Source organism: Protobothrops mucrosquamatus, unplaced genomic scaffold (assembly GCF_001527695.2).
Source record: "Protobothrops mucrosquamatus isolate PMUCROS unplaced genomic scaffold, P.Mucros_1.0 scaffold124, whole genome shotgun sequence".
Taxonomy (NCBI): domain Eukaryota; kingdom Metazoa; phylum Chordata; class Lepidosauria; order Squamata; family Viperidae; genus Protobothrops; species Protobothrops mucrosquamatus.
Window position 1 is genome coordinate 496,542 of NW_015386491.1, and position 13,562 is coordinate 510,103.

At 40.1% G+C, this 13,562-nt stretch overlaps 1 protein-coding gene across 1 annotated transcript; it reads left to right on the forward strand.

Annotated features, from left to right (window-relative positions):
• Nucleotides 1–442: 442 nt before the first annotated feature.
• On the forward strand, nt 443–7,931 carry POLG2 (DNA polymerase gamma 2, accessory subunit). The gene is made up of 8 exons (XM_015812976.2): nt 443–1,292; nt 2,817–2,925; nt 3,030–3,135; nt 3,760–3,930; nt 4,083–4,223; nt 4,693–4,773; nt 6,648–6,748; nt 7,521–7,931. The coding sequence occupies exons 1-8, from the start codon at nt 443–445 to the stop codon at nt 7,684–7,686; spliced, it is 1,725 nt and encodes a 574-aa protein (XP_015668462.2). The 3' UTR covers nt 7,687–7,931.
• The last annotated feature ends 5,631 nt before the right edge of the window (nt 7,932–13,562 follow it).

The following is a 13,562-nucleotide window of genomic DNA, read 5'->3' on the forward strand; positions in this document are numbered from 1 at the left end:
TTGCCATTAGTGAAGTCTACCCTGTACAGTACTTAAAAATTGGGTCACTTAGCTATGGCAGAAAATATTGTAAAATGGAGCACATCTCATTTAACAACTGCCTTGTTTAAAGGAAATTTTGGGCTCAATTGTCGTAAGTCGAGGACTACATATATTGCAATATGGTAGATAAAAGTCTGAAGGCCAATCCAACATAAAATTGCCCTGTGAAATACTCTAGTTGTGTTCTACTGCCACGAGGCTTCTTAGTCAAAACAATCGGCATCTGTTAGTTTCCTTTAAGCGTCTTGAATTAACTGGATGAGGGCATGGCGAATATCATTCAAATCTCACTAATTTGTGGTGACGGCTTTCACCCTCAAAAACTAAGATTAGAGCCCTGCCGAAAGCAGAAGGAAGACAAACCTTCGGCAGCCCCAGGCGGCATGGCTAACAGCGAAGGATGCCGGGAGTTGTAGTTCATTATCACCCGAAAGGCTCTGCGGTCTCGTCAGTGTTGCCAAACGCGAGGAACACGTTTGCCGGGCGAAGCGGCGCATGCGCGTTTCAATCAAGTTCCCCCGAAGACGTTTCATACATGTGGCTCGGGCGTTGCTCCCGCCGGGGCTGCTTGTGCCTTGCAAATTCTGGCGTTCCCATAACTCGCAGCGCTGGGCGCGGCTCCGGTTGCCCCGTATCTGGTAGGCCCCTCAGTCTTCTCCACAGGCGCTCCCGAAAGAGGCGGAGAGAGAGGCAGCCAGGAGCCCCGTGGGGGGAGCAGCTCGACAGCCTGAAGCTGCTGGCGGGGAGCCGCGCGGGGCCGTCGCAGCTTTTCCGGGGCTCCGCCGTTCCCTTGGTAGCCCAGTCGCGCCTCTGCCTGTCTTCTAGCAGCGGCGGCAACGGCAGCCGCGACCATGCGGGCGAGGAGTGCGGCGAAGCAGCCTTGGCTGCTTGTCAGAGGCGGCATTTCCTCCGAGGAGGGGGAGGAGAAGGCGGCAAGCAGACCTGGGCTTCTTACCTGCGAGGGGACCACCCGGCCTTCGGGCCTCTGGGGGTGGCGCTGAAGAAGAACCTGGCCGCGCAGTGGTGGGAGGCCGTGGTGGTCTTTCGGGAGCACGTGCTGGGCGTGGAGGGCCCGGCTCGGCTCGGGCCCGCTGCTGACCACGGGCCCCCGGGGGAGGCCCTGCGCCTGGTGCATCCGCGCACCGTCGGGGAGACCTTGCAGGAGGCCGGATCGGACGGAGAGCAGCCGCTCGCCGCCTTGCAGAAAATGCTAGCCCGATCTGGGACGCTTCGCGACAACCTTCTTCACGGTAGGATGTCACTTCTGTAGATTGTTACTTCTGGTCGGGGGGGGGGGGGAGAAAGGCCTGTAACGCGGAAGTCAGAGGGGAAATCAGAATGGAGATGTGGATGTCATTTGCAGTAGATCACCAATAATGTCTCTCGGGGTCGGGCATTCGATGATAGCAGCTCTTATATACCACAATTAAGCCAACTTATAAAATTGAAGTTCACGCGTCCATGAATCTGTGAACAGGCTGCACTCTGTTGACTCTTGTGTGTCAGGAAATGTTGCAGTATGTGGGGTTTGGGCAGATGTGTCTGTAAGGTAAAAGTAAGTGTATAATGGCATGTGGGGATGAGCTTGGGAGACAGGAGGAAGAGCTGCAGCCTAGGCCAGTGATGGCAAACCTTTTAGAGACAGTGCTGAAACTGCAACCCAAAACCTACTTATTTATCACAAAGTGCCAGGGCCGCATCAGCATTGTGGTGCCCTCAGGGGGGGCATGGGGGCGTGGCCCACTGGGTGGGCGTGGCTGCAGTTGTCATGGCAGATTGGGTGTGCGTGGCTGGGGTGGGCATGGCCACCTCGATGTTGCTCATGGGGGAGACGCCTATGGGGGCCGGGCAGGGTTGGGGGAGATCCAGGGGGTCTCTGGCGGGTGGGGCAGTGGGCAGGAGGCCAAGCATAGATGGGAGGGAGGCACGCAATCCTAGCTGGGATTGGGGGGCCATGGTGCTGATGGGGATCCAGCTTTCCCTGCTTAGGGTGGCCTTTGGCTTGCTGGGTTTGGGCCTAATGGACCTGTGCAAGCTGCTGGCAGCAGTGGCGTGCATGCCTACAGAGAGGGCTCTGAGTGCCGCCTCTGGCACGCGTGCCGTAGGTTCGCCACCACTGGCCTAGGCACTCCTGATACATGAAATCTGAATCCAAAGGAGAAGTGGGAATGGAGAAAGTATCTCAAAAAAGAGAAAGTACTCCCTAGCTTTTGGGGGAGTAAAAAGGAGGGACAGGAGAGGTACTTTCACTTGCAAGATTCTGTAACTGTATAATAAAGGTTGTGTTAGTATTAGTGGTTGGTGCTACTTGTCTGCACTACCACAAAGTGGAGACAGTAGGTGATAAAAATGCACAAGAGTGCTGGTACTTTTCCACAAGGAAAGAAGGAACTTGCATTATAATGTCATTATGAACATTTTGCTATTTTGGTGTGTTTGTGGTTAGTTGTTGCCTAATCCAGGACTTCTATGTTTTTATGGTTATGTGACTGTTGTGTTCCTATGCTTAGTTTAAACTTTCATTTAACGGTACAGAGATGGCACTGTAGTTATTAATTGAAAATGCAGGTATTTTAAGTGTTATTATGTCTGAGATTAGGTCATTATATGGTATAATCAAGCATTAGAATCATGAGATTTTATGAGACATTTACATCACTGCATAGCATATTTGCATATATTCATCCACAGGCTGTTTCTCTTCTGGATAAATGAAATTATCCTGAAATATTGTAATGCATCAATTGTTAATGTTTATTAATTTATGTTGATAGGTGCTTTAGAGCATTATATTGATTGTCTGGAATTGGTAAACCAGAGACTGCCTTTTGGAATTGCGCAAATAGGAGTATGTTTTCATCCAAATGACACAAATCCTATGAGGTACAGTAATCCAGATTCCTCAGTTCTTTTTTGTAGATATGTGCCTTTTCTTGGAAGATAAACAACTTGCTTATTTGTTTACCTCTTTTTGGTATTCTTTAAAGAACAGGTGAAAGGACAATGGCATCCCTTGTTTGGTACAGCTCTGCCAGAACAGCTGGACAGTGGCTTGGCTATTGGTTACGTCAGCGGCTCCAATGGTGGAGAAAGGTATTTAGAGAGATCTTACCTATATTAGATGTTAAAATTAGCAAAATATTGAATAGGTCCTCTGAAAAAACTGCTGTGAAGTTGAAAGTAAAATTGATATTTTTACATTTAATTCATTCAGCTCACTGCTTTAAATGCTAATCTAATGGTAACCGAATTACTTTTCTTCTGAATAGTTCAGAAAACCAGCAATTGCAAACCAAAAGATTCAATTTCCATAGGTAACAGTCCAAAATTAATTTGAAATTTAAACAGAAAAATTTCAAATGATTTTTAAAAACACTTTTTCACAAATACTTTGGGGGATGTTAAGATAAATTTTTACAATTTGTTAGAATTAGGATAATTTTTTTCCTATATCGGCAAAAATTGCAGTCTGTGCCTGTATAGTATGGCTCTGAGCTATATGTTGTTTCCTAACCATATTTTTCAAAGTGAATATGTACTTATTTTCCAAGGTGAAAAGCATACAGTTTTCAGTTTGTTGAGAATTAAGATAAATATTTGTAGTCTTAATTTGAGTGTACCTGGAATATACTTAGTCTGTAAATCCCTGCATATTTACATTACTTTTTAATATACTTAGTCTGTAAATCCCTGCATATTTATATTACTTTCTAATAGTTTGCCACAAGCCCATCCAACTTCAGCAGTGGCCCTCACAATGAAGAAGGAAGAAAAGGAAACAATCTGTATTATAATTTTCCCTGGGGGAAGGAAACAATAGAAACTCTGCAAATGCTGGGAGACCATGAACTATTACAAATGTATCCAGGAAACGTATCAAGATTGCATGTAAGTTTTATTAAACTCTTTGGTGCTGTTATGTGAGCACCGTCACTTTTTTTTTTTGCACCATCCCTTCTGATATAATATGAGCAATATAGGTGGTAATGCTGAAATGTGGGCACATTAACTGAATGCACATTTTGATGTTTCTTCTTCAGGGTCGAGACGGGAGAAAGCATGTTGTTCCTCATGTCCTCTCTCTGAATGGCAATTTGGACAGCGGAGTATTAGCGTACCTCTATGACAGCATGCAAGTGTCTGAAAATGGCTTGACCAAAAAGAAAGCTCTGCAGAGAAAGGTGATTCATATTCCTAAATTAAATTAAATCGATGCAAATGGAAGCTGAGCATAAGATTCTTCCCTTGCGATTGTGTTCAGAAAATGTGTTTAATGCTGTCTCCTGTTTTGAGTCTTTTCGTTTGGAGGATTAAAGATTCCATTGCTGTAAATTTGAAAACTATAAATGCAGTTTGCATGGCTTTCAGTGGGTTGGATATAGAAACTTTCCATAAGGAAACAGAGTGATCTTTGACCCTTTCCCCATCTACTGCATGTGTGAATCTTCTTCCTCCCCCTCAAATTCTGAAGATTGAAGGCATGGAGAAACAACCGCTGGAGGTTGCAGTGGAGGGACTAAGCAAGTATCGCCTTCATTTTCCCCAGCAGGAGTATTCTGAGACAAGGAAGCTAGCTTTAAGAACTGTCCTTCTCTGTAAATATTTGCAATTGTTATTTTTACGTTATTTTTCAAAAATGTTTTATTTCAGGTCCTAAAACTTCATCCATGTTTGGCACCCATCAAAGTAGCTTTGGATATGGGAAGGGGCCCAACAGTCGAGTTGAGGCAGGTGAGCTATCACAGCAAGATTTTTTAAATAGTTTTTATGTCTCTATTTGAACAAAAGCAGCTGATTTTTTTTAAAAAAAGCACTTTCCATCTAATTTTTTTGGCCAAGCTCTAAAGATAAAAGATAAAAACCCTTCTCCCCAAAAAAAAATTTAGTCAGAATCTACATTCAATGCTGGGGTGTTTCCAGGAAAGTATAGTGTAACCATAGGGCAGATTTAATTCTATATACATTAAAGAAAACAACTTCAGTATATATGGCTTTTCTGTACTTATTGTTGGGTCAAGGGTTCTGCTGTGCAGAGGAGAAATATTTTTGATCCACCAATCTGTTAACATGCCTAACGCTGAAGCTGATACCTATGGAAGTTAGGTCTGCACTAGAAAAGCTTTTGTTAAAAGCATGTCCCTTAGTTGCTGTTGTTAATTGCGAAGTCGTGTCCAACCCATCACAACCCCATTGACAACGTTCCTCCAGGCCTTCCTGTCCTCTACCATCTTTTGGAGTCCATTTAAGCTCACACCTACTGTTTCAGTGACTCCATCCAGCCACCTCATTCTCTGTCGTCCCCTTCTTCTATTGCCCTCAATCTTTCCCAGCATTAGGCTCTTCTCCAGTGAGTCCTTCCTTCTCATTAGGTGGCCAAAGTACTTGAGTTTCAACTTCAGGCTCTGGCCTTCTAAAGAGCAGTCAGGGTTGAATCTCCTCTAGGACTGACCGGTTTGATCGCCTTGCAGTCCAGGGGACTCGCAGAAGTGTTCTCCAGCACCATAGTTCAAAGGCCTCAATTCTTTGACGCTCAGCCTTTCTTATGGACCAACTTTCAGTCATACATTGCAACTGGGAAAACCATGGCCTTGACTATACGCACTTTTGTTGGCAGGGTGATGTCTCTGCTTTTTAGTATGCTGTCTAGATTTGCCATAGCTTTCCTCCCCAGGAGCAAGCATCTTTTAATTTCTTGGTACTGAGTCACTATAAAATTATATTATGTGATTATAGGAAAACTGGACAGAGAATCTCCATTCTGCTCTTAAGTTCATCAGAGTTATAAAGATTGCTCTATCAAGCTTCTGTACCAATTGGCATGCTGCATTTGATCACACAAGGTTTAAATTTGGGGCATCTAATATGGAAAATAAGTAATTAAAATAAATTGAATATAATTTGTATTATTAAAAATTAAATCTAAGTAAATGGATAAATTGTTTAGCTCAATCCCACTCATAACAGCGGAATATTTCTGAGGATCTGCAGAGTGATAAGCAGAGTGATAAGCAGAGTGATGGACCACATAATCTGAGGTCATTTCCAATTTTGTGATTCTGATTTAACAGGCAGCATAAGATTTTGATCCATTTTTAAAAATCTTCTGATTGCTTCTGGAAAGCTTTTACCCCTGTAACACCTTTGCAAAGTTTTTGGCTTCTTGCTTACCAGGACTCAAGTAGAGAATTTTTCTCTATAATTCTGTTCAGTATTAGTGTAGGGTAAACCTACATTCAATATTAGAAGTGCATCACATTATACAGATATTGTATGAAAACTCCTGAATCGTAAGAAAAAGTCTAATAAAATAGGACCCACTTATCATGGATGGGAGCTCAGAGCACCAAGCTCTTATACCTAGCAATGCTAATAAATCTTAAGTAATTACAAAAAAAATAGTTTAGATCCTGAATTTTGCAAAAAAATATAGAAAATTAAAAATAAAATGTATTGGAAGAAATGATCCAAAGTTAGCATAAGGATTTTTTTTCTTTTTCACCCAGAAAGTATCATGTATTTAAATCTCCTTAGTGCCAGATGTAAACTTTTGTATCATTGCAGTTTTGTCTTTTCATTTAATGATTAAAGGTTTTTTTCCCTCAAAGGTGTGCCAAGAGTTGTTCAAGGAATTGTTAGAAAATGAGATTACTGTTTGGCCTGGCTATCTTGAAACCATGCAATCCTCTTTGGAGCAGCTTTATACAAAGTAAGGAGGAGAAAAGGGGCATAATTCAGAATTTAATGTTGAGAGATAAATGTGGAAAATGTATAATATTGACAAGTTGTTAAATTTGCTCAAAGTCATTTTGAGCAAACCAATTAACTTTAAGATACCAAAAAATGATGGCTGCATTTATTTGTAAATTGAATTTAATCATATGCCTTAACACATACAGTTTAGTGAGTTGACAGAATAAATAAGTAGCATAATTGTGGTTTATCGGATAAATCACACTTGGATAAGTTCCCACTTAAATCAGATTTATACAAAGTACTTTATGGTTTAGAGTGAAATACAAGTCCATCTACTGTTTAGGTCTTGAAAATTCAGGACTCCATTTGTAATGTAAGCAATTATTTGTTAAAGGAATTTAGAAAATGTAAATGGATTATATCTACTCTCTAATTCAGTAGTCCCCAACCTTTGTGGCTTGGCGGCCCAGCTGGCGGGAGGAGAACTGGACTGCGCGAGTGGTGGACTGGCGCACTCGGCATGCACATACAGCTTGACTTGTGTAAATTGAGCACGTGTGTGTGCATGCACACCTACCCACTGCGCAAGTCAAGCTGTGCAAATGTGCCAGCCCGCTGCTCGTGCCCCGGTTCTGAATAGGTCCCAGCCCAGTAGTGGACCGCAGCCCATGGGTTGGGGACCCATTCTAATTGATTCCGAAAATATGCTTTCCTACTATACATGCCTGATACTGCTGCTGTTGCATACACTGGATAGTAACTCTTTTTCTTATTCCTGTTGATAGGTATGATGAAATGGGTGTACTCTTCACAATCCTGATCAGTGATGCCACACTAGAGAATGGGCTGGTGCAGTTGCGAAGCAGAGATACTACTTTGAAAGAAACGATGCATATATCTAGATTAAAGGACTTCTTAATCAAATATATGTCTGCAGCTAAAAATACTTGATTTTTTTTTAAATAAAGGCAATTTTGAACCTTTCTTTCTGAATGATGACACTTCTTTACCTTAGGTCATACAATATAAGTCAGAATATGTCTTCTCTAATATGTAGTTCTGTTTGCTGGGATATGCATTCTTTCCATATGAGATGGGAAGGTAAAGCAGACAAAATCTTTCATGTGTAGAGTTACAATTGTGAGTTCATAATATTACAGAACTATGTCTAACATAAACAGAAATAATATGTTGACATTCCATTTCCAAGCTTAAGAACTTGGTTTTTTTTTAAAGGTTTTTCAAAGGTTCAATATTGTTTTTCTCCAATTTAGATTTAAATAGAAATTAGGATGGATACATTAAGGGCATCTATCATCTGAAGAAGGATCATTTTAAGCCTATATTTAATCAAATTGTTCTTTTTGCCCATTTTCAACAAGAATTTACATAAATGGCATTTCCAAAAGCTTGAAAGCATACTAATATAGGAAGTTGGTGTCATATGCTTCAGTGTCCATGTTGCTTTTTAATAAAAACAGAACTTCACCTTGGAGCCAAATTGCCAAGGGACAATAAATAATGCTGAATTTCAGAACTGAACAGAAAAGACCTGATCAGTTCCTGGTTGTTGTATCTCAACAGAACTGACATCAAATCAAAGACATAAAATAAGGGGCATTAGCTTCTTTAAAATGTGACGTTATAAGCAGTGAAGTATTTCTAGAAATTCAGTATAAATGAGCAATTGGAAGAGCCTGTTTAGCTCGGAGAAACAAGTGGGAATCCTGCTTCATAAGACAGACTCGGTATCTTTATATAATGAATTATAAAGGCACTCAAAGTGAATGCAAAAAAGCCCACTGATTTATGAGACCATCCAAAAGGATCCCTCAGAAACCAGTTGGCTTTGCCTTCCCTACACCAGTTATAAGTAATCTTTATCTTCTGGTTATTTTGAAATTCAAATCAACTCTGAAAGTCTGTGTTCAACCCTGTCTTCCCAGCGAAGGATCTTATGTCCACGCAGACAACCAACTAACCATCCTTATTTAGTGAGCAGATAAACCAAACCTGTGAGTAGGGCAGGTGGCTTAATTTCCCATAGGAAAATTCTGATAAAGGAGAGAAAAGGAAAGCTAATGAGCTGGCAAAAGAAGACTGCCTTGAAAATTCTGAGAACAACTTAGATGGAAAAGTTAAGGTGGCCGACACATGGATCTAGACAGTGGTGGCTGTTGAAGATTTGTTTAAAGTAATGCTGAAAGTAAGTGAATTGGTGAGGGTTTGTTCCAAGGCAATTCAGAAGAAAATTACTGAAGGGAATTGCCATGTGAGTTCCAGAAGAAGACTCATTGAAGGTGAACAGGAAGATCACGTTTGGCTTTCACGGATGATTCCCCTGTTGCAGAGGTGACAGAAGATAAGGCATTCTACCAATCAGAGTCTAGGAAGGAAGCCTGTACTAGTCTTAAGAAAATCTGACCTGTAGATACGTAGGTATTCTTGCCTCAGTTTCCATCATGGCGTTCTTATGTGACTTGACCAAACAATATAATTCTTAATTTTATATATCTTGCACATTTTTGTCATTTTTCATCTTTCTCTTAACTCTTACTGTAATCCTTGAGAGAACTAGAATGGTTCAAAACGTGTTTGCTACCAACATTTTTTGGTATTGTGAAAAATGAGATTCTGGGGACTGCATCAATGTTCAGATACTTATTCCGATGTTAGATTGTCTGCTGTGTTGTACAGATAAAGAGTGACCCAAAAAAATATGGAAGTAAAGAATAATTTAAAAATTCATCCTTGTCGTATAAAGGAATCATCACTCTTATCTACAGATGACTTCTGCGTAGGTTATGGTACTGTCTTCACTGTCATTCACTAGAATAGAAACAGGTAAATTTTAAAAATGTTATCACACTGAGGGGAGACTCCCAAAAATAATTCTTAAAACTAAATAAATGACTTAGATCTATGCTTGCTGGTAGAAGATTGTGACAAATTGTTGTCATTATACCTGGATAAATCAGCTATAAAGCTGATACCTGTCCAGTCAGAAAACTGATAGGTGCATGTCCATTGCACTGTTAAAAGTTGTGTAATTTGCATTGGGACATACTGGTGATTCAGGCCTACCTCTCCTAGCAGTGTATAGGTCTGCAGCTGTACTGAACTGGAACTGATATTTGGAAGTCTCACTGAAATCAATGACACTCATTTCTGAGTAAATAGAATGACCTCGCAACATTTCAGAAATAGACCTCACTTTCAACCAATCACAGTTGGTTGAGCAACAGTAAGGAACCTGTAGTTTTTCAGACTGCTGAATTACAACTCACTAAATTTCTCACTATTGGCTATTTTAGCTGTGGCTGCCAAGAGTTGCAGTTGGAAAACCACAGGTTTTCCATCCAATTCTAGGGAACTACAGGTAATTTTTATTTTAGTACCATTATGTGCTCTGCATTTTAATTACATTGCTTCACGCCCAAATGATTTATCTCATGTATATCCTGAGTGTATGTAAGCTAGCAGTTGAAACAGCAAGGAGCTCTCTTGCTCTGATATGGATTTTTTCATTATCTTTTTTAGGAAGCAATGATATGTCCCTGTTTAGGTAGGCAGCACCATCTAATATTCTGCAATTATTGGCTATTTTCACCTTCCCAAATGTACACAAACCAATCTCCAACCCTGTTAGCCTTCCATAAAGCTCTAAAAACCTGGCTATGCTGTTGAGCCTGGGGTACTACATGCCTCCTGGCTATATTGTTAACAGGCCAGATATTTTGCTTGAGTATCCACTTCAAATTAGACGTTTTAATGTTTTTAGTGTTCTAATGCTTTTTACTCTTTTTATTGTCTTAATGTTTTATAAATTTTAACTGTAATATATGTTTTGAATTGTGAGCTGCCCAGAGTCATTTGCTGAGATGGGCGGCTATAGAAATCAAACAAATAAACTAACAAATAAATAACTAAACAAACAATCAAATAGACATAGACAGGCATGTACATGATTGCTCACACATAATTAGAATGCTTTTGGCCCACACTAGTTAAAATTACCATATCTGTAATCTTCTATCTTGGTTTTCATTTTCATATTGCAATATTCAGGTTCTTCGGTTACTCCATAAGCTGAATGATAATGCAAGAAAGGAATCAGGTACTGTTATAATAACGAGGGTAAGAAATTAAGTGACGTTTCTTCGAAAGAGTTTCAAACATATGAATTAGGATATGAAAAATGGTTCAAACCTGAAACGATCCAAGTGCAAAATTATTCATGCGTGAAACAAAACAGTTTTTTGGTTTGAGTATGAAATAATGCAGGCTGGTTTCACGTTCAAGCATGAAATACAATACAGCTGTTTGGAAAGGAGTACTTTTCTTTGTTGCTTTGATGATAGGATTGGAAGTTGCTTTGTCTCTTGCAGTCCTCTCTGGGTGGTACAGCAGGAAGTTATGCCCTTGTGTTATGGGCTTAGACTGTGTGGAAGTCACTAGGAGATGGGAGTTTTGGAACAAAGAAGCAGGCATTTAAGAAATACTTAAATGCTGTGAGGGAACTGTTCTAGAGCTGGCTGTTCTCCCACTTGTCATTTCACAGCATAACTGCCTAGCTAGAACAGTGCAGAGTATCCATGCTGGCTAGGGAATTCTGGGAGTTAAAGTCCATATATCTTAAAGTTGGCAAGTTTGAAAAAGACTGGCCTAGAAGGTAAATTACTGCTTGTTTTTTTTCTTCATTTGTGTGCAAAGAAACCCATTGTAAATACAAAACTATTAATATAGGATTGAGTTGACTGGATTGGCCTGTCTAATAAAATGTGTTTGTGTGTTTGTGTGTGTGTGTGTGTGTGTGTATTTACTGTGTCAGTTCTTTTGTCTGCTTGATTGTGGAGCTTCCAGAGTACCTTTAAGGACTCACGGCATTTGTAGAGGCATCCAAGTCTCAACATCAATGGGCCCCACACAGGTTTAGCAAACCATCCACATAGGATTTTTTTCCTCCTAAACATTTTCTATATACAGTACATATATATGCTTTGTTTTGGTTAGTCGCATGAATGCTGACTCTTTTGGAGGTTTTGGAAAAACCGAAAAGGTTAACATTGGTTGGTTAGCTAATTGTGCTTTTGGTGTTTATCACTTCTTATGCCCTTTGTTTGTGCAGGCATCGGAGTGCATTTAAAAATGCAAATGACTCTGTTGATTGGCCTGCTAACCGTAGGCTTAAAATAGCACTACAATCATGATTTGCTATACAAACAGTGATGGATTTTGTTGGAAAGGCATGTAATATATTGTTTGTAATGATTTTGTATTATGTTTGGCCATAGTTTGTTTATTATAGCTGGTTCACATAATTTTGGAAAGTGACAGAACTTGCAGGAGAGCTTGCAGGAGAGTACGCTGTGTGAACTCAATCAATTATATTTTAGTATAAACAAGGTTAAGAAAAAGGTCACTTTGCACATTGTCTGACAAAGCCTTTGCTTTGGACACTTTAGTTTGAACTAGAACAAGATTATTATTGGCTAGGTTCGCATAACGTACTTAATTATGTTTTGTTTTATTCAAGAGTTGTTGAACAAGACATGGTAGCTTGGTGCACAGATAATTCTAAACTATAAAGGTTAAAAAAAAGATAAAGGTTTCCTCCGTCCAGTCGTATATGACTCTAGAGGGTGGTACTCATCTCTGTTTCTTAGCCAAGGGAGCCAATGTTGTCCAAAGACGCTTCCATAGTCATGTGGCCAGCATGACTAACGCCAAGGCGCATGGAACGCTGTTACCTTCTCACCAAAGTGGTACCTATTCATCTGCTTTTATTTGCATGCTTTCTAAACTATAAAAACATTTTTACAATGACAGTGGCTAGTCTTGTATAATACATTGAGCTGGAAACAACCTATCTTCTCATTTAGCAAAATCCATCAATCCATATATCTAGAATCCATAACTTTCAGGCCGAGAAAGAAAAAACAGAGAAGAGATATTCCTACTTCTTGTATCCCGCTCACCACCTTAGAGTTTCCTGTGGTGGTATTTATTTAATTCTCTCTCAGTTCTTTTAGCTTTCAGCTGGTGAGTCTACAGAGGACAGTTGAAATTTAAGAAAAAACCGCCTGGCTGGTAATCCTACAAGTTATCCTGCTTGTATCGATTCAAAACTAGTGGTGCCCTTACCATTCTATTCCACTTACTAATTATAGGCACCCCAACCTTAAGGCAGAATTTGCAAATTGTTGTAAATGCCAAAACTAAAGCAAAGGTGTTTAGCAAGAGTGGTAATAATTGTGCAGTAAGTATCATTGTAAGAGAAATAATAGCATTATGGAACGAGTGAAGGAGTTCAAATGTTAGGGGGTCATCTTCCTTAATATGAAAGAATCAATCAAACTATGTCATTGTTGAAGACCAAAGATTCCCAGTGTGGTCACTCAAATTGCTAGCTGTAGAGTTTTGTCCCCGAACCAGGAAAGCATTGAAGCTTTTGCTTTATGGCACATTGCCCTGCATGTGTAAGAAGATTTAGAATAAATTTATAAAAGCAACTGTTTTCTGATATTCTGTCTGGATTTGCACAGAAAAGTGTGTCTGTTGGCTAGACTTCATGACATGGATAGTTTTAGAAGGCAGGTATACATGTAGTCCTCGATTTACGACCACAATTGAGCCCAACATTTATGTTGCTAAGTGAAACATTTGTTAAGTGAGTTTTGCCCCATTTTATGACCTGTCTTGCCACAATTGTTAAGTGAACCACTGTAGATGTTAATTTAGTAACATGGTTGTTCAGTGAATCTGGCTTCCCCATTGACATTGCTTGTCAGCAGGTCGTAAAAGGAGATCACATGACCGAATGTGAT